The 21,415-nt window shown below is 42.5% G+C and overlaps 1 protein-coding gene across 3 annotated transcripts in view; it reads right to left on the bottom strand.

Annotated features, from left to right (window-relative positions):
• Positions 1 to 558: 558 nt before the first annotated feature.
• Positions 559 to 21,415, bottom strand: part of LOC147882831 (Galactose oxidase/kelch repeat superfamily protein) — a 130,720-nt gene continuing 109,863 nt past the window's right edge. The window contains exons 10-17 of one of the 3 annotated variants that reach the window (XM_087400894.1): positions 17,931 to 18,015; positions 17,671 to 17,823; positions 9,816 to 9,931; positions 9,538 to 9,729; positions 9,189 to 9,286; positions 8,846 to 8,939; positions 1,468 to 1,588; positions 559 to 960 (exon numbers count right to left, since the gene is read on the bottom strand). In XM_087400894.1, coding sequence (XP_087257020.1) covers positions 1,511 to 1,588; positions 8,846 to 8,939; positions 9,189 to 9,286; positions 9,538 to 9,729; positions 9,816 to 9,931; positions 17,671 to 17,823; positions 17,931 to 18,015 — 816 coding nt within the window. In that variant the 3' untranslated portion in view covers positions 559 to 960; positions 1,468 to 1,510. The remainder of the gene's footprint in view (positions 961 to 1,467; positions 1,589 to 8,845; positions 8,940 to 9,188; positions 9,287 to 9,537; positions 9,730 to 9,815; positions 9,932 to 17,670; positions 17,824 to 17,930; positions 18,016 to 21,415) is intronic. The other 2 variants (XM_087400893.1, XM_087400895.1) reach the window with 2 other exon arrangements.

The following is a 21,415-nucleotide window of genomic DNA, read 5'->3' as shown; positions in this document are numbered from 1 at the left end:
ATTTAGTGCCAAAAGGGGGCTGAAAAAGGTTTATGGGGCCATGCCCCAAAAGAATCCCCCCTTCGTTTTTCTTATGCTCAGGCTCCCGAGTTGTGCTACCTACTTAGCTACATCTCGTCCCTTGCCTTGGTAGACATTTATCAATATTCCCCTTGATATCCCTAGCATTTTTCCCAACAAAGCTGCATAGTATGTTCTACCTTGTAAATTGTGTCAAAAATGAAACGCATAGCCATCATCGACTTGAAGAAAATCACGTAAACGCTTGGACTATCTTCTTATCTTACTTTCTATCTGCAGAAAACAATTTCCTTCACTTTTACACAAGTTATTTGTTGTCCGTGATTATTGTGACCCTTCCTACACAGAAGTAGCTATACAAAGAAAGTGTGATTAATCCATAGACATCTCCAATCACGTTAAAAGATGATTCCCTAGAAGTCGCCAAAAGCTGGAAAATCCTCAAACATCACATTTAATTGACTTTGTCTTGGAGGGTATTTTCAAAACAAGAAAATATATCACTTTCATAAAAACAGGAACTAAGAACAGGGATGATAAATCTCAAGCCACAAAAGGAAATGTATGATTTAATATCTCCACTATGGAATGGATAAATTGATATCAATTGAGCTACACAGCAAGTCCAGCTTTATAAACTCCACAACAAAACATAGCCACATACTGTATGTTGATTCTATGTAAGCGATTTTTATATATCTCTATAAATTGAACACATTAGCACATATAATGCCTTGCAAATCTCCCAATTCTCTTGATGCCGTGTGAATATTTTTCATGATACAAGAGCAACATCTTCTCAAGACGTGATCCTCTATCAGGTATCCAATTATTTTGGAAGTATTCTGAGGACTCTGGTCAGAAGAGAAATTTGGAGGCCCTTGAAGTATGAGATTATGGTACCCTCTCCTCTTCATGAGTATTGGTGGATTTCTCCTACTGGAACAAATGTTTAGGCATTTATAAGTAACACAATACTAGTCAAGAAGAAATGGAAATAATTCATCAACATGGAAATACTGAAAATCATGAAGCAATCAGCTTGTAGATGTAAAAGCAGCTTGAACTTCAGAAACAACAACGGTTCCTTCAAGAGCCTCACAAAATTTCACAGGCTTTATTGAGTGATTATTAACAACAATGGACTGCATCGATAATTTGAATGTGTCTTGTGCACAATCATACTAAAGATCAAGCTCGTTCTTAAAATTAAATACACATGACTTCCAACTGGATTCCCACCCTCAAAGTAATACCATATATTTAGCACATCCAGTCCTGCAGAATTGCAATGGGCTTGCTCAATGAGGTTACTTTTGAAAGCCCATTGCAATGCTGCAGGATTGGATGCTAAATATATGGTATTACTTCGAGGGTGGGAATCCAACTGGAAGCCACATCTATTTAATTTCTTGAGCTTTAGTATATTGAGCATCTCATGCTTACCACCATCTAGATCCAAGCAGTTTTGATTCTTTGGAGTCCCCATTTAGAGCTCTGAATGAAAATGTTGATGAAGCAACTGCTTATACTCGGCCAATAGATGTGGGATGTCATCTATACGCAGCTGTAAAAGAATGAATGGGTACATCAATGTGTTAGAACTTAGATTGGACAAAATAGGAGGAACACACACATTAACTATCTCGCTATGACACACCAAGCTAAAATCACTGACGAGTATTTGGGAAATTTTCATTTGTTATACAAAATCATTCATTGGAATATCCACATTTTTTATAGAAATTTTTTAATAAAGAGACAAGGTAGTTGCCTAAAGGACAACCCTATAAGTTGACCATGCGAAAAAGTGGATAATATTACACAAGCCTAAAACCCAGAGAATGTACCTGGCAAGCAAATGCCCATTCATCAATCCTCAAAAAGCTTGCAAGTATCTTCCATACCTCACATAAATATTTCCAAAAACTGAAATGACTTCCCACAAATATGATACCCAAAGAAATGGTGAAAGACATTTAACCCCACAGCATCAAAGTCTCTAACCAATAAATGGTCATCATATATTCACACTTCAACCTAGCAACTCTTAACAATGTAGATATCAATGTGACACTGACAAAAGACTTTAGTATTCCCAGATCTTGCCAACAACAACTCAGACCTATATGGAGATTCCAAGCAGACTGCGAAACTGAGCTTGAACTACAGACTACTTTTGTTTGCAAAGCCATCCTTGCAACGCAGAGATACAAGCTGATCCCACAGAATATCAATGGATTGTTTAAGGCAGATACTAATGCCTGAAATTGTATCTAGATTCCTACAAAATTGTCCTAAGTGAGAGCATTTATTCCATCGTTTGTCACGAAGGACCAATCCAACCAACCATAGAAAGCTTTAATAATAAAGAAACTTCCTAGAGATATACTTTCCAACTTAAAAAACCTGAAGTCGACATTTCAACCTTGAAGTGGCCTTGATCAAGTGCAACGCGTTTGAAGAGTCTCAACAAGCATAGAGTCTCAAAAATATATATATTGTGATGAAGCGAGGCTTGGGGAAAAGTTGGCGGCTGCTAGTCATTATGTACCTCCATCGAAACTAAAATACAAAATCCTATTTATTAGTCTCACCCGTCAAAAAGCACCCCTCGATTAAACTAAGTTAAGCTAAGGTCCATTATATAACAAGCCGAGTACCGAGAACACAGGAGGGCGGGAATGCTGTGGAAACATGGAATGTTGCTGCCCACAGTCTGAGTGAGCAATGTACAAAGATGAAGGTGAAGGTCCTTGCCAATAGTCACGCAAATGCAATGCAACAACAGCCTCCTCATTGCAGGCTATTGTTCTTTGAGTGGGGCGAGGAAGATGTGTTTTTATCAGGTGGCAAGAGGCAACACAGAGAAGCATCCAAGATTGATCACGTGCAATTGAAGAGTCTCCGCAAAACATATAATGTGATGAAGCGAAGCTTAGGATCGTGATTGCAAGGTGGATAGGCGAGAATGCTAAATCTACAGCATACCTTAATACGATCTTGGCATTTACAACTCTTAAAAGTCATAGGGAAGCACTGATTGCCATTCCACACCAAAAAAGCACTGACGGTTTTGTTACGCTCAAGTTGAGATAACATGACCTCGGAAGGCTCAGTGGACATTTACCTTTAAAGGATCAATGTTTGTATTATATTTGTTTGGGCTTCACGTAAATGGTCAAAAAGGAATCAAGGTCAAGGTCCTTGGTGAGGGTGAGATGGCACAAGACTAGGTGGATCTAAGGCTAAGGGGTCTAAATGCATTAAATGTGCCAAGGGGCAAATGATTTCAATAATATCCCAAGAGAGGGGTGAATGATGCATTTAGGAGATACCCTCTAATGATGACATTTGGCGGACTAGATCCATCTAGGGATATGTGGGCTCTATGTGTAGCATGCAGGTTTCTTTTCGACTTACGTATCTTTGGAGCTTGCTACAGTAGGGGCTGGCTGGGTGGAATATAGTGGTACCTATGCCCATGATTTATAGAGAAAGTTTGGCGTTAACAGTTTTAATTATATTAGGTTTGCCTCCCTATGTGGAAGGGGGGGTTGATGCCCGATGGGAGCCTGTACGAAGTCGTCCATCTCGCACCACCGCCCACTTCCCATCCTTGCGGGCCAGATCCCGCTGCTGCAATAGAGAGCGCCTCTCCTCAACCTATAGGGGGGTGAGGTCCTCATCCATGGAGATCACTGGCTGATTTCGTAGGACTGACCTGCGTCGTAAAGCCGAAAGTCGTGCTTGAGCGTCATGGAACCGTATGATCAAGGGCTGCTCTCGATTGGGAACTCCCCCCACCCAACACGCCCTCTTGATCCTGTGCTCAGCTAACACCTAGAGTAGTGGCCATGAAAGCCGTCACATCTATCATCGGTGTAGCCTCAATGTGCGGTGTCCCATGGACTCTGATGTGGAGAGCCTTACTGGCTCTCTACTGCTGGTCCATGAGGGTAGCCAAAATGGTTGCCTTTGCAGGTTCCCGTTTCGCCACGTCGACCCATCTGGAAGTCTCCCCAATGACAGATTGCATGCTCGCAATCTGTGCCTCAACAACTGGAGTGCTCCCTAGGACTGTGCGCATGGCTGTGACCTCCTGCCGAAGCTGCAAGATATTATATCTGAGTCCCTAAATGAGATCAGCATGCTCCCGAATGGTGAGAGCTTGCTCCTGTATGACGCGGTCATACTCGGGGGTGAAGTGAACCTGCTCCTGTGCGAAGCGTGTCATCTCCATCTCACGCACACGAATACTGTGTACCTCCATAAACAAGGTCTCCCAGGTCTCTGAAGGGTCAGCTCGTTTGTGTCCTAGCTAAAACTGAAGGGCTATGGCACAAAAGTATGAGGATGGACGTGGAGACGACAATGGCATGGATGAGGCGATCCCAACTGGGTGTGGGAGCACAGGATGACTGAGAGGGAGAGGGGAGAGAAAGGTTGAGGCGTAATGCGGAGCAGTGTATGACAACTCCCAAGTAGGTGTCATGGAAGTGAGAGAGCTGTAACGGGAGAAGAAGGGAGGGACAAAAGCTGTGATAACCCCCCTATCCCAGGGGAGAGGGAAGAGCCCGATGTCATGGATATGTTGATGGCAATAACTGTAACTGGGGACGTACGGGCTACTGAGGATGAAGCTGAGGCTGAGGTGGATCCCGCCTTTGCATTGCTTTCAACCCCAAGTCCACTTCGATTGTAGCGTGTGTTCACATCCTCGAGTTTCAGTTTTGTTTGCTGGTTTTATCTGTCGTCTTTCTTGGTTCTGTCCATCTCTTTACCTCGTTCTCCCTTTCCCATTTCTTTGAATCTTGGGCTGACTTCTAGCTGTTTTCCTGTACAGGTCCTAGTGCAGGAGCAAGAGCGGGAGCAGGAGGGCCCCCCCCATGGTAGGAGGCTTTCCTGGGGCTGTGGACCCTGGGCCTGCGCGGGGAGGTGTCATGTGCATGGATTGGTATCTGACGTGTACTGGTACACAAGACTAGCTTAGGTAGCTTGGGGAGGCTTAGAGCTAGGCAGGCTTGATTCTCGGGTTGAGTGGCAAGGGTACGAACCAGTTTGAGGTCTTCGCTATTTTTGGCGCTTGGGGCCCGAGTCTATAAAAGGGGCCCAGGGGTTCAGTTCTCAGTGAGCCGATGGGAGCAAGTTTCGTTCCCAGTTGCTAGGTCTGATCCTGGATTGAGTTGCGGACGCGCGCCTGCATCTTAGCATAGCCCAAGGCCCAGTAGCAGATCCCAGGCTTCACAGCGCCACCTGGTGGTATGGGACACCAGGCTGGTTTGGATCTGGTTGGGAGTTCGTGCCAGTAGCTCAGCTCGTGGCTCGGAGGGGACATCTCCTGATTCGGGATCACATCCCGTAGATGTCATGGTTGGGTGGTGAGCAGCCTGCTCAGTTTCTCACGTTGTGTGTGTGATGGATCGGAATTGAGGGGACGGAAAGCTAGATGGGCAGAATTAATGCAAGATTTTGATTTTGAAATACGTTATTGTAAGGGTTCGTTGAATAGTGTGGCGGATGCCTTAAGTCGAGTCAAGTTTGTAAATGCTATGTCATTTACGGAAATATCCTCAGACCTATTTCAATCCTTGAGAGGGCTATACGCAACTGATAGTCATTTCAGTTCTTATTGGCAGAGTCTCCAAGATGGGAGCTCCATGGTTGACCAGGACTCAGGGATTGTGCCACCTACGGTACAGGCGGTGGGAGGTCAGTGGATGATTAGGAACGGCTTGCTGTTCCGGAATGGAAAGATTTGTGTGCCAGATGTTCTGGAACTTAGATCCAAGATTCTCTGGGAGTGTCATGATGCTCCTAGTGTTGGACATCCGGGTATACATCGGACTCTGTCTCTTGTGAAGCATACCTTTTATTGGCCTAAGATGCATGCATTTATTGAGAACTATGTAGTAGGTTGCCGGGTTTGTCAGGTTACTAAGGCAGAGCGCCTTAGAAGCACGGGTTTATTACAGCCATTACAGATTCCAGGTAATAAATGGGAAAGTATTTCCATGGATTTTATTACTGGTTTGCCTCGAATGCACAAGGGTCATGACTCCATTTGGGTCATAGTCGACCGTTTGACAAAAATGGCTAGGTTCTTACCTACTAGAACAACTATTTCAGCTGTTCAGCTGGCTCACGAGTTTGTGGACCACTTGTTTAAGCTGTATGGTTTACCCTCTGACATAGTCAGTGACAGGGACTCAAAGTTTACAAGTAACTTTTGGACACTTGTTTTTGAGAAGTTAGAAACTACTCTAAGTATGAGTTCCCCACATCATGCACAATCCGATGGCAGTACAGAGAAGGTTAACCAATTGGTTGAAGATATGCTTCGAGCATATGTATCTAAGAGACAGTCTTCATGGGAAGATTATCTACCTATGATAGAATTTGCTTATAACAGTGCAAAGCATTCGAGTACTGGTTACAGTCCTTTTATGCTTATGTACGGGTTTCAACCTAAGTCACCAGTTATGGTTGGGTTAAAAGGGATTCAAAATGATGCTGCAAAGAACTTCTTGCAAGACATGCAGGAAATGTTGCAGTTTGCCAAGGGGTCTATTAGAAGTGCCCAAGATCGGGATAGATTTTATGCTAATAGACATCGTTCACCTAGAGAGTTCTCTGAAGGAACGATGGTATATTTGCGAATTCCCAAGGAATCCAAGAGCCTAAGTACTGGTTTGGTTCCGAAATTATCCCCCAGATACTGTGGTCCGTTCAAGGTCATTAAAAGAATTGGACCAATTGCATATCGACTAGAATTGCCTGCTGATGTTAAAGTACATCCAGCCTTTCATGTCAGTAGACTGAAAGAAGTCTTGGGTGCGGATGATCAATTTGTTTCTCCTCAAGAGATAATAGAAGTTACAGATTTGACTTTTATTCCACACGAACCTGAGTGTATTCTTGAATTTCGTGACAAACACATTCGTAATCAATCTATCACGGAATACAAGATCAAGTGGAAGGATCGTGTTGAGGAGGATGCAACATGGGAGACATTACAAAACCTCCAAAGAACATTTCCGGGTTTTTTAGCGAACTCAGGAGTGAGTTCTTAGAGGAGGGGAAGTATGTCATGTGCACGGATTGGTATCTGACGTGTACTGGGTACACAAGCCTAGCTCAGGTAGCCTGGGGAGGCTTAGAGCTAGGCTGGCTTGATTCTCGGGTTGAGTGGCAAGGGTACGAACCAGTTTGAGGTCTTTGCTATTTTTGGCGCTTGGGGCCCGAGTCTATAAAAGGGGCCCAGGGGTTCAGTTCTCAGTGAGCCGATGGGAGCAAGTTTCGTTCCCAGGTGCTAGGTCTGATCCTGGATTGAGTCGCGGATGCACGCCTGCATCTTAGCGTAGCCCAAGGCCCAGTAGCAGATCCCAGGCTTCACAGCGCCACCTGGTGGTATGGGACACCAGGCTGGTTTGGATCTGGTTGGGAGTTCGTGCCAGTAGCTCAGCTCGTGGCTCGGAGGGGACATCTCCTGATTCGGGATCACGTCCCGTAGATGTCATGGTTGGGTGGTGAGCAGTCTGCTCAGTTTCTCACGTTGTGTGTGTGTTCTTGTGTTTGCTTGCAGATCAGAGGTTTCAGGAGTGCTGGGACGTGTCAGGAGGGGAGGGGGTGTTCAATCTCACAGCCATGAGTGAGTGAGAGGAAAGAAATAGGAGGCAGATATTGAGATCACTGCTGAGCTTCTAGGGCAGTAACTTGGCTGCATGTGACAGGGCTCTGAGGGTTTTTGGCCCATTTTGGTGCAATATATTGCTGTTCATTATTGCTGTCTGCAATCTCTGATCTTACTGTATGTAAATCTATTCTTGTGCACACATGCCAATTTGAAGAACGTTTGGTTCGAGAAACAAACCTCCATTCATTCTCTCTAAGCCCTACCTATATGTCAGCTATGTGAGTACAGTTTCAAATATATCAAACAATGAATTTCAAAGTTCAGTTTGAGCTTAATTTAAAATCAATGAATAATTAGGTTTGTTTAAACAAATTCGCGCTTCCACAAGCATGCTCATGATAGTCTCATAGACTTGCTTGAGATCCTTGCCATACTGACCTGATGTTTTACAGTGCTTATGCTTCTACTCAGAAATTACTTTTTTTCCTTTCAATTCCAAACCTTGAAATTGTGTTTTCTCAAATCCTTCCCTCACAAATAAGGTGGGACATGGATCACAAAAACGACTGGCATTCTCCCATACAAACTATGCCAAACAAATCTTCTACAAACGGTTAGTTGTATGAACTGGTTTTGGATTCTTCACACTTGTAGCTTGTCAATTGTACCTCAATCATGGATACAGCTCACCATGGACTAATGAGCTTTACGGAACCTACATATCAACACAAAAACGCACTCTAGCCTCTACCAATTGGCACATCCAAACACTCTCTAAATATTTATCTTCCAAATAACCTTCACTCCAAGAGTCTTTCCAACCCATCCAAAGCTCACAAGAGATCTTTCCTCTTTCATGAAGTCGAGGACACAGCACCTCTCCACAGTCCCAATTGCAGAACTGCACTCACACCTATGCCCGCAATGTTATTGCGGTTTATGTGAAGCACTATCGATATTCAAGCGATCTTTGTGGCCCAAATGGCATGATATACCATGTCACTGAACCAAGTATCCAATATATACAGCTCTCAAAGCTGGTGAAAATATATGTTTGAAGATGCAACAAAATCATGAATATGTATGAACAATGCCAGGTGTGTACTTAGCTAGCATAATGCAAAATATAGAAAAATGTATTGACAGAGATACAGAAATTTAACAACGAGTAGTTAAGATTGTACACACCTGCCTAGCATTCTTTAGATGGTAGAAACGATATAGCCTCATTTGACCAACATTTGCATCATCATGCACAGAACTAGATTGCAACCAACACTCTCTGACAACAGCCCACACCAAAAGCATAACAGAAGTATCAGAACAAAAAGCGATGGTTTCAAACATAAGGTATCTAAACGTATGACTGCAGAATAACATAGGTGAAAAAACTTGAAATTTTATACAATTAAAAGGATAAAAATCATCCCTCAAAACACACTTTTCTTTAACTCAACAAGACCATTCAGCAATCTGCTGTACAAAGTTCAAATTGATTCAGATTTGGCTTTGTTAAGTGTTCGTCACATACTCATGCGCTACAAATCGTTGATAATCATGGAGGAGTGGGCCTAACTCTCTCATATGAATTGACCTTGCATCACATTCACTCCAACGCTTGCGCATAGACTTCATAAGAAGACAACACAATATGCCAACTCAGAAAAGGTCAAAAATTTTGAGTTCAAAATCAAGTAAATATCAAACATGAAATCTTTTCAAAAAATTAGCTCCCCCAAAATCTTTTTCACAAGGACACCAAATTTGCTTTCATTGCTACTGTAGAATACTCTTCTCATAGGAGGTCGCTGCTGGGTATCAAATTGACGATAAGAAACTCTTATTTGGAGCACTGATATGCAGAACTAATCCAGTTTTACCTTCACCAGAAAGTTATTATCTTCAGAACCACTTTGATCTGCAACTAAAATGGAGCCCAAATCTGCCAACTCCTTGTCGACTTGTTCATTTACGGCCTTGAAGTCAGAGATGTCAGGAACAATAGAAACTGGAGCCAAACCTAATCGCCTCCGCAATTCTACCAAGGGAGACAACAGTCCTTGCTCCATTGCCTGTCAAGAGTCTCTATCAAACTTCGCAATGACTTATTAGAAACAAAACTTTTCCTTAACATGCCTTGAATGTCACAGAGTATTACCAGACTCTCTCTCAAAGTCGTTGATGGAACTGATGACTCTGGGTGTTTTTCTTGAAGAGGAACTGTAGCATCCTGTTTTTCAAGAGATTGCAAAGCCCGCTTGGCCATTGGATCATCTATAAGCCAAACGGATGAGGTATCAGAAGAAAATCCTAACAAAATTCGCAAATTATGAAAAATGAAAGCTGATAGAGTATGAGTCTCCTATGAAAGCATAGATTGATCAAACTGTAGTATAAAAAAGATTATCCTATATACATACACTATATACCTTTGTAAGACAAGAACCTATCCAATCATACAAATTTAGAATTTTTGCTGTTCTAAAATCCAAAAATATACACAGAAAATAAAAGAGAAAACAAAAGAGAAGAAAAGAGAGGTAACAAAATGATTATCCTAATTGACTATGTAATTGTGAAGATACTATTGCTCCATGCTCAAAATATATAAACTGCCAAAACTATATGAAAACTAGAATGCAGGCTATCCAGCCTTGTACTGCTTTACATAGCATGTCAAGAGAACAAAACCATATGCACGCTCATCCTCTACCTGATCACCACCACCTTGGAGCATACCTTCAACGATACTGAGCCGCCCTCACTATAACCTAGAACCACATGAAAGTGGTATCTTGTATGCATGGGAGTACCTCGGCTCCTGATCACATAGAGCCCCACGAGACGAGACTTCGACATGACCGTGACCCAGAGCCTGTGACCCGACAGCTCAAATAGAGGGTTGACACACATATCATACTTGGGGACGTCCCCTCCTTGTTTAGGGTCGGAGCCCAACCGACGGGGGTCACAGTGGCCCTGGTTAGACGCAGAGCTACGACCAGGAGATGTACCAGGACTGCACCCTTGAGGGGCAGACAACGCTCTATTGCTGACCTCATGCCTCCACTTCCACTTCCTCATCCATCCTAATGTCCTGCTGCTGCTGATGATGATGACGATGATTATGACGATGTCGATGATGATGCTGAGATTGATATATATAGTCCATTATCGACATGACTATGTTGTACTTAGGAATTAGTACTGCCATTTTGCATTTTTTGCATTCTGCATTGGTGTGGATGCTCGTTAGGTAGCTCCACTACCACAGCTCATTGTATCAGTTTTTTCACAGTCTCATAGACCCATCGGTCTTCCTAAGACTTTAATAAACTTTCTTTCTTTTGTAAGAAATCCTAGATTTACTATATTTAGAAATGTGCTAAGGAACAAAAAGGAGACTGAGATAGCAGAGAACAAGGAATAATTGTATTGCTTGAATATCTGTAGGGTAGATGTAGTGTGTCATCCATACAATTGGGCCTCTCTTATATAGAGAGTGAAGAGTCACACATGAAAAGGTGTGTACTCCAAAGGGTATGTGCATGAAGAGGTGTGTACCCCTTGTGAAGGGTGTGACCCTTGATGAGAGGGTACATTACAATAGGAATGTCTCTTCAATAGGATGTCTCTTGTGAAGGGTTGTGCCTCATTAGGAAGTCTCCCGTCGAAAGGGCAAGTGTCCCGTCGAAAGGGCATACCCTTCCACAAGGGTCCATTCATCAAACCATCCATAAGTCTAGAAATAGAGAAAGGAATACGTCATAGATCGTGACATCCCCTCCCACTCAAAAGAAGACCCTGGTGGAGATAATGAACGGATGTAGAAAATATCACGGTAAATTCTGAAAATACTGCTGTAAAATGTCAGGGTACTGCTGTAAGTCTTCATCAGACTGCCAAGTAGCATCGGAGTCGTCCAGATCTTGCCAAAGAACAAGGAATTCCGTGATAAGTCGATGTCGAGTCTCTCGTTGTCGATGGTCTAGAATACGCTCAGGAATAAGGAGAACATAATCGTCTTCGATTTCTGGGACATAATCACCTGCACGAGGAACTGCTGCATCGCTTGGAATGTACGTCTTTAGCCAAGAAATATGAAATGTTGGATGGATTTTACCCCATGATGGTGGTAATTCCAATTTGTAACTTAAAGGTGAATTTTTCTTGACGATCCGGAAGGGTCCATAGTATCTTGGTCGCAACTTAGGAAACACAGACTTAACCGTCTTATAGCGATGTGGGGCTACAAATAATAGCACCATGTCACCAGTGTTAAATTCCAAGTGACGTCTATGTTTGTTGGCAGACCGTTGATACCGCTCTTGCGCTTTTCGCATATGATCTTTGACTTGCAGTAGAATGTCTTGCATTTCTTGAACCAGTTGATCAGTTAGGGCCACTTGATGTTGAAGGACAAAATTCGTTGGTACAATCGGAGTGTGTCCATAAGCTGCTTGGAATGGAGTCATGCTGATGGCACTATGAAAAGAGTTATTATAAGCAAACTCAAGGAGTGGTAGATACTCTTCCCAGGCTGCGAGGCGTTGACTGAACATAATGTCGAAGCATTTCTTCCAGAACTTGGTTGACTCTTTCAGTCTGGCCATCTGATTCTGGGTGGTAAGCTGAACTGAACTGAACAGTAGAGTTGTACCCAAAGATTCGAACAGTGAAATCCAAAAGTGACTGGTAAACTTAGGATCTCTGTCGGATATGATATTCTTGGGCAATCCATGGTGTCGGAAGATGTGTTGTATGAAGAGTTTGGCTATGTCCGGAGCCTGTGCACTGCTTTTGCAAGCAAAACCTGTTTCACCTGAATAATTAGCAAGAGACTCACCTTTCCTCTACACCTTCCCATCTCTTTTCATAAAAGATTTTCTTCAAACATTTATGCTCTAAATGTCCTTCGCCACAGTAGTGGTATGTAATAATGACCTTTCCCTGTTGAAGCATGGAAGACAGCAAGCCACATGTGGATGACACATGATAAGATGAGATATCCCACAAACAAAGTAAGGCTTGAAGAGAGATGGAGGTCCATATCCCTCGAACCATTTTCAGGGAATGGACACTCTTGTGGGGATGGAATCCCACACACAGCCCACACAACACCTGTCAAGCCACAATTCACCGCAAGCTCACAGGTACGTCTCCTCCCTTGATGAATAATGGATTTGGCTTTATGCCCATCATGTTTGGAAAACTTATGTTACTTAATCCTTGCAAAAGGCTTGGTTAGCATATTTGCCACTTGATCATTTTTCATACGATAGATCATTTTTCGGACGATAGACCAAAGCTATTTCATTACTCAAAAGTTTCTCATGTACAAAGTGAAGCTGAGCTTAATAGTTCCATAATAACTATTTAGACAATTTATCGAACTTAGTTTCTTCTTCACCAACTTCGGATCAAGGTTCTTTAGTAACAATGGATGCATGGCTCTTTTCTTTCACTTTTTCAATAATAGAAAGATGTTATCTACTTGTGATAACCTTGTTGGAATTATCGCCATGATTCATGGCAGTGACCAATGTATAGTCAATAAGTAAGTTAGGGGCACTTTTCCCTCATTAGAGGCTTTTTCCCCTAACCACAGTTAGGATCCCTAACTACGGTTAGTGGATAGGTTTAGGTTTTGTCTCTTAGACAAAACCTTCACCTCTTGTATGTTTTCTTATCTCTTTTATTCAGCACGTTTGTGGCTTGCTCTCCATCACTCCTTTTGCATACATTTGGTATCACCTCTTGTATGTTTTCTTATCTCTTCAACACGTTTGTGGCTTGCTCTCCATCTCTCCTTTTGCTTACAAACCTTGCTTCAAGATTCCAGTGTAAGCCTTATGATCATCACTATAGAAAACAAATATTCCTTCGACTACTTTATCATCCAATCTCTTTCTGTCAGCATCAAGAATGCATACATAAGCCATGCAATCAAATATCCTTAAGTAGTTATTCTAGGCTTTTTACCACTATAAGCCTCTTCAAGAGCTTTATTTAGGATACCTTTAATTTCACTCCGGTTCTGAGTTTATACACTCATGTGGACTCCTTTATCCCAAAGATAGGTAATGTATGTTTTGGACTCTTAGCACACTCCTACTTTTCTCACCTAAAGTATGGTTCATGCACTCAACACCATCATTTTACTGGGGAGGATAAGAAGTCGTATGCTGACTAGTAATTCTCTTTACATTGCAAAATTGAATAAACTCAATTTATTTCTATTCTTCCCCTTATATGCCCTAAAGCCCTAACACGCTTGTCAATTTTAGTTTCAACCAAGGCAACAAACTCCTCCAAATCTTTAAAGGTCTCAAATCTCACTTTCAAGAAATACCCATGTCTCCCTAGGAGTCGGTCACATGGACTGATACAACCGCCATTTGCAAGATGGCAGCGATGAAGGGAGCTCGACTCCATTGACTAGTACATAATCGATCCTGGCATTGAGGCTACTCTTGAAGCCATTGGTAGAGGTTGCTAGATGCAACATAATCCTTGGTGTTGCTAGAAATTATTAATGGGAGACGAAGCTTCGTGTCGTAACATAGCCACAAGTTTGTCACCTAACAAAGAATGAAGCTTAGCAGCGTAACATAGTTGCAAGATGAGATCCAGAACAAAGATGAAGCTTTGTGGCACAACCTTAGTGCATGCACAACCGAGTTGGTGCAACTTTGGCAGTTGCAACCTTGAGTGAGCACACAAGATGCCTATGAAGCCCTCTGAGGAGGCACGCATGCTCGACACCACCCCTTCATCTATGTAGCCAAAGTGTTGTTCTAGTAAAGCACTTGATGGTTGTGTGTAGCCATGACTTTCTTGATTGATGTGTGGAATCAAGGATCACATTGGTGTAATTTTTTGTTAATGATTTCAGCATTTGTATCTCATTGTACATCAGTCTGTCATATTCGATTATTGGTCAAGTATCAGACCAAAGAAAGGATTTCATCCTACAAGTCACCAACGAAGTAAAAGAGTTTTCCATTGTGCTTCATTCGAGGGAGTTGAGTTGGCATTTGTTTCTAAGACAAGGTCTAGGAACGAGACATACGACAAATCAGTTTCCTACCACGGTATCAAAGGGTTGTAGTTGGAAGTTCTCAAGCATACCGTTAGAGGGATCAAGCATAGTGTTAGAAGGATCTACTGCACTGGTTACCGTCTAGAGGAGTTCTTGATGTCTTCAACTTTGTTTGGGCGATGATTTGCCAAACCCTCTGACAATCAAGTGACTCCGTACTTCATCTTTCATCAAAAACCGGCTAGCCATCTTGAGGTGAACTTTTTGAGTTTATGTGGATTCGGTACTTAAACCACTGAGCTTTCTCAATTCATGAGAGACTCCTTCGTTCCGTGTTGACATAGACTACGAGAGCTTTTCAACAACAAGACTCTGATAGGTGAACATGATATGCCCAATTGTAGTAGAAGATTCTAGTGTCAAATGCACAGGCGTTGGCAATCGTCATTGGCACTATTGTGAATGTTGTCTTTCCTGACATTCAACTGACCAAAATGTCAGCCGAAGTGTGAAGGTGTCAAGAAGATGTTCAAGGTGACAACGAAACACGAATAATCGACCTCTTTACAAGATGAAGACAAACGACAAAGATTCGGCGCACAACTACACCATGAAGGTGAACGTAGTCAAAGATCAACTTGTGGCAATTGTTCAAAAATCGAAATCATCTTGGATTGCTAGATTGGTGCTAGGTATGCTTTCCAAGAGCTGCAAGGATTCTGTCACGGGCATCCACAAGCCCATGGCCATGCTAGCCTATGCCAACACAGGCAACTAGTTCAATTGCCACGCAGGCATCCGTATAGCCATGTAAGCAGCCTTGCACAATCAGCAATCAACACACAATCAATGCCACATCATCGCATGTCAAAAACACAGAGTTAACTTTTTGGTCAAAAGTCAACGCATTGACATTTTTGTCACCGTTGCCTTTTTTAATGACTTGATCAACTATAGGCATTGACCAGCCGACCAAGGTCAACGGTTTACGTTGACCAAGTCGGCCAGATTGACCTAACAGCTATAAAAGGGAAGCCTTTGGCCCTCATTCTTCATCCCAATGTTGGGCTCTTCAGCCTCACAATAACAGCAGCAAGGCCTCCCGGCAGCAAACCAACAGGGTAGCCTCAGCCTCTTCAAGGATCTAGTGCCTCTAGGAAGTCTAGTCTTTCCAGTTTTGCAGTTAGGGTTTCAGTCCCTTCATACAGTTGTATTCCGCCCTTTGGGCATTCATTATTAAGTTGTATCTATTTCCTCTTCATAGGTCCAATACATTCTCTCCCTCTGATTGTCTCACTCACATCCACAGCATCACTATCTGTATTGAGTGCATCATCTTGCAGTTAGTATTGAGCAGGAGAGAGAGTGAGGATAGTCTATCTCTCACTACACATTCGTGACAACCATGATTGAAGGAAGCTTGACAAAAGAAACATGGTGAATCCGGAGACAAGGCCCTCCGTGCAAAAGAAAATGGCAAAGGGAAACCCGGCAAGAGCAAGCCAGATGAGGGTCTAAAAAGGCCAGAAAGGGGTTCCACAATGAAGCAGCTTCAGGGAAACCAAGTTGGACCCAATGAAGGCAAGAGCAACGAATGTTGTCATGGAGGATGTGATTGTTGCCTGATTGACCAAAAGATGTTCGACACTTGCAAAAATTGCAACGGATGACGATCGGTACGCAGACAGTGGTGCATCAAAGCACATGTCAAAGACCCAGGACTCATTCCAGACACACTCCAAAGTAGGGTCCAATCCAACATGACGGTGGGAGACAACTAAATCGCCTCATCAAGGTAATCAAAACAATGCCATTCAAGAATCCTCAAGAATGTACTTAAAGTTCTAGATTTGCACAAGAGTTTGCTCTCCACGAGCCAGGTTGTAAGAAATAGGGCCTTCAATCAAGACAACATCCTCATTTGGTCCAAGGCCGTAGCAGTGAAAATCCCAAAGAAGTACAAGATTAGTGCATTGATGGTGACGAACAACACAAATTCTTCAAGATTGTGGCATAAGAGATTTAGTCATGCGGGATATACAGTCTTAAAAAGACACACAATGATCCGAAATAAGCTACTACCACGCTTACTAGGCAGTCATGAAGTTTGTTGGGCTTGTATGGAAGGCAAGCAACATCGAGACACCCCAACAATGACTACCTATCAAGCCACGGAACCATTGCAGTTGATTCATCCGAGCATTTGTCAAATCTCCTAGGTTAAGGGTAATGTTAAATGGAAAGGTGTCCCTTGAGTGATCTCAAGCGTCATGAATGAGGGAATTCCCCTCTTCATGTGTCATCGTTCCTTCTACCTCTATGCCACCTGTCACATTCACATGTGCAGGGCCCAAGGTAGCAAAATTTATCTTCATCTCATTGGAGTGCCAATGGATTCTGCGATTTCCACATTCTACATGTGCACTACTTTGGATCGTAACAATGCGTTGTGAGTCTGCGCACACACGTGCATGTACATATGTGCATATAAATACGTATTTTTGTTCATGCTAAGCAAGAGAAATACATGAAGGATGTGCATGTGAATATGCATTGCCTTTCACGATAAGCAAGAGAAAATACATGAAGGATAGCCAATATTGTAATTTGTCTTCTTACAATAACTTGGGGGGTCAAATTCGCCAAAGAACATTTAAAACGAAGCAATATGAGGTAGAGAAGGTCGTGGACTACGAAAAACTTCAACTTTTTGAAACCAGCCACCAAGTTTCACCAACATATAATTTGCCGTTATGGCCACTGATTAAAAGAAATCCACTTCTAATTCGAGTCATGCATGCTGCATTTGCATGTGTGTGACCTTGGGGTTGAATACGCATTGCTTTTCATGCTAAGAAAATATATTAAGGATGGCCAATATTTATTATGACAACTTGGGCAAGTCAAAATCACCAAAAAACATTAATAAAGAAGCAATATGAGGTATAGAAGGTGGTGGACTACGAAAAACCTTCTGAAACCAGCCACCAAAAGTCACCAAAGGTGGATTTGCCATCATATCCCCCGATTAAGAGGAATTGAGTACCAATTCGAGTCATCGAATGATATGCTCGAGGCGGTGGAGACTCGCTATTTTGTGAAAGCCGCTTCCATTGTACTGATGCTGCAAAAGGAAAAGAAGAAAGAAAAGAAATCACACAAAATGGATGAAATAAATGCAAACCTGAACAATTTAAATTGCCAACGACTAGAGAATTTTGCAAGACCTACCACGGTCAAGGATAACACAATCATTGTAGTAAATGTCGTAACGTGTCAACCAGCCACCAGTTCCATGACCTCCAAATACCAGCAACTGTCATTGTAAAAATATGTAAGTTTGCATCATCAAAGATAAAGAAAGTGACAAGAAAAACATATCAAACATTGCTCAATTGTAATTCATCATGAATATGAAAGAAAGAATCTCTCAATCTTGAAGACTCAATAGTGCTGTCGCCTGGCTCTAATCCCAAAATTTCTCTTGGCAAATTTCACCACATAAGAGTGGCTACTCCCCACCACGATAGGAAGATTCAATGGCTGCACCAATGACATATCAATAAAAGTGTGACTGCTTGTATTGTTGAAGAGAATACTCATACGGTGCCCTTTAATAGTTCCATGCACAAGGAACAAGTCATGCATGCTAAATGTCGTTAAATACAAACTAGCATTGTCACAAGACTAGTCAGAGGTATAGGATTGATGCTCAAAATTCCAGCAAACGTTTCCTGGCATTGTGATCTCTTCCACATGCACAAACCTACGTTGCTGCTGCAGTAATTATTCTTCTTTGGGGCAACAAACGTGCAGCTCTTCACTATATATACTTAAAGTAGAGGAACTACCCCTTTACACAGTTATTTTCTCAAAATCCCTTGAAACTACCATCCGATGATCCTCTTGATGCACCCTTCTTGCCATGAGAAGCAATAGTATCGTTACAGTTTCTGGCGAGTTGCATGATATCTTCAAGAGATGTAATGTTATTGCGGTACACCTTGTTTTGATAGTCTCGAGGGAGGCCATATCTTACAGCAAGTGCCATACTTGATCAGAGACGGAAGAACTTGCCTTGCAAGAGAAGGAACTCATTTGTGTAGATTTCCAATCCCTCATCCTGCATGATCAGTCTTTTCAGGTCCTTTAGAGAACTTTATAAGGATTTTAAAATTGAAATTCTCCCATGAACGAGGTGCATCCGAAGTTTTCTTTAGCTCTTGGAACCATATGCTTGTATTGTCCTGTAAATATGTCTACACCACAGTAACACAATGTACCTTAGGATAGTTTTTCAAGGGAATAGCAAGAAAAGTGAGCATCCCAACCATTCAGGGATGAATAAATGTACTTAGGCTTTTTTTCTTTCTTCTCCCTTGCAAAAGTTTCAACGGAGACGGGGTGGATGTCTCTGAGGCACAGTACGAATAGCAAGCTGCTGTTGTTGTAAATAGGCCACCATTTGATTCATATACATACTCCATGCGAGAGCTTGAGCCATGGTAGGATTTGGCAATGGTGGATGCATGGGAATTTCAGTACTCCTGTCTATTTTTCCGTTTTTCTTATGATTCGGTAAAAGTCTGTGTGTTTATCTATATTGTCTCTAAAGGCTGGCCAGGATCTTTAGTTATCATGACCATCAAAAGGCATTCACAAACACAAACACCTCCTTGAACATTTTTTGAACACCTCCTTGAACATTCTACAAGGCATTCACAAACACCCCGTTGAACATTTTCTGAACTCAATCTACGTTATGACCTTCGGAGGTAAGTCTCTCCACCAGGTATAGGCCTTGCCTTTCAAGTGTAACTGCACCACCTACAAAAGGCACCAATCCTCTGGAAAAACATCGCATGCTGAAGTATGATCCAAAAGTTAGATGGCTAGACGCCATGGGAGGTTCATTAACTCTTGATTTGTCGAAGCTTGGGTTTGCAATAGCGTTTGCAAATCCTACGAGGGCCTACTGTAAGGACTAAGCACACTTGTGCAAAAAGGACTGCAGTCTAGGCCATTTGGATCATTAACTGGCATAGCAAGAATAGTAAAGCTAACTAAAACATGATTACTACCAAAACTCCCCATAGAGGCGACTTAGAAGAAGTCTAGAAAAAACTAAATTCTTTTCAAATCTCGTGTTAAACAAGGGGACACGTTGGACAACTTGTTACCATGAAACGAAGGAGACTTTTTTCTGAAATTTGGTTAAAATTTCAGGAAAAACTTGTGTAAAAGGGGCTGTAGTACCACTAGGCCATTTGGATCATTAACCGGCATAGCAAGAATAGTAAAGCTAACTAAAACATGATTACTAGCAAAACTCCCCACGGAAGAGACATAGAAGGGGTCTAGAAAAATCTAAATTCCTTTCACATCTCGTTTTAAACAAGGGGACAAGTTGGACCACTTGTTACCATGAAATGAAAGAGAGTTTTTTCTGAAATTTGGTAAAAATGCAATCAGCTTTGAAGTCTCTAGATTGTTCAAGAACAAAGGAAGAAGAGAGTGATAGTTTGCAGCAAAAAGAAAGAAAAAAGGCTGCCATAACAACTATGAATTGAAGCAAGGGAGAAAGGGAGAAAGGCAGAAAGATGGCTTATTAGCATCTGCCAAAGGCCAAAACAAAATAACATCTTCAGAATAAGAACCCCTTCATAGGAGACCTACAAGTATTTAAGCACACCCCTAAGAATCTAACGTCAAAATTCAAAGTAGAATGTGTCATCCAAGAGTAATCTAATATCCCAATAGAGCTAACTAGGGTCATTGAGAGTCCTGGTACCTCTGAAACGTGTCTAAGATTTACTGAAGTCACGCCTTACTCCCATCCATGTGACGCACCTATGGGCGTCATGAGATAGTCTGGCATCATGCCGTTGTATTGAGTTGCCTAAGATTGGGCGGGGATGTCACAAACATGTAATTAATCGCCTGTCGAGGTGACATCTCTATAGAGTAGTCTCAAGCTCCCAAGACAATGACCTCCAAACAGTATGGGCTCCGATCTTGTGAAGAAGTGCGATCGCTAGCTCTCTCATGGAACCTCACGCTCATGGAACCCATTTGCTGCCCTTTATCAGTCCATCATTGACTTTTCTAGCCGTGGAGAAGTCCTTCTAGTGGGGGACTTCAACGCGAGGACAAGGGCCCGTCAGGTACCACTTCTTGATTTCAGAGATGATTCCACTCTACTGGCAGATGTTGACCTTGAGGAGGCAGGCATGCTACGGGTTTCGGCTGACAAGCGAGATCCATTCTCATCCTATGGGCAGGCCCTATTAGACCTAGCCAGGATACATGATCTCATTATCTATAATGGTCTTGACAGATGGCCCGCTTCAGGTGGTTTCACATGCTTTCCACATGGGGGGGGCTCCAGTGTTGTTGATTACATCATGGGATCCCCTGTCTTCACATCTCGCATTACTGACTTCACTATAGCACCTCTCCCCCCAGGGGCTGATCATACATACCTTTTCTTTCGCATCTCCACCTCCCTTCGCACAGCACCTTCCACCCCACTCAGTGCTTACTCCACCTACCACAATATACGCTTTGATCAGGATCACTCACCTTCTTACTCTGGCCGTCTGTACATACTTCTCGCTTATATTGACTTCATACCCCTTTTAGAGGATCGTGCTGCCCTTGTCACCCGCTCACTACACGAGGCTGCCGTTCACGCTTTTCCCCACACCACCCACTCC

This window comes from Dipteris shenzhenensis, chromosome 29, assembly GCF_047967505.1.
Source record: "Dipteris shenzhenensis isolate YYH24624 ecotype China chromosome 29, Dip_SZ_1.0, whole genome shotgun sequence".
In the NCBI taxonomy this organism is placed as follows: Eukaryota; Viridiplantae; Streptophyta; class Polypodiopsida; order Gleicheniales; family Dipteridaceae; genus Dipteris; species Dipteris shenzhenensis.
The sequence above is the reverse complement of the archived record's forward strand: the minus strand, read 5'-3'. Positions and strand labels throughout refer to the sequence as shown.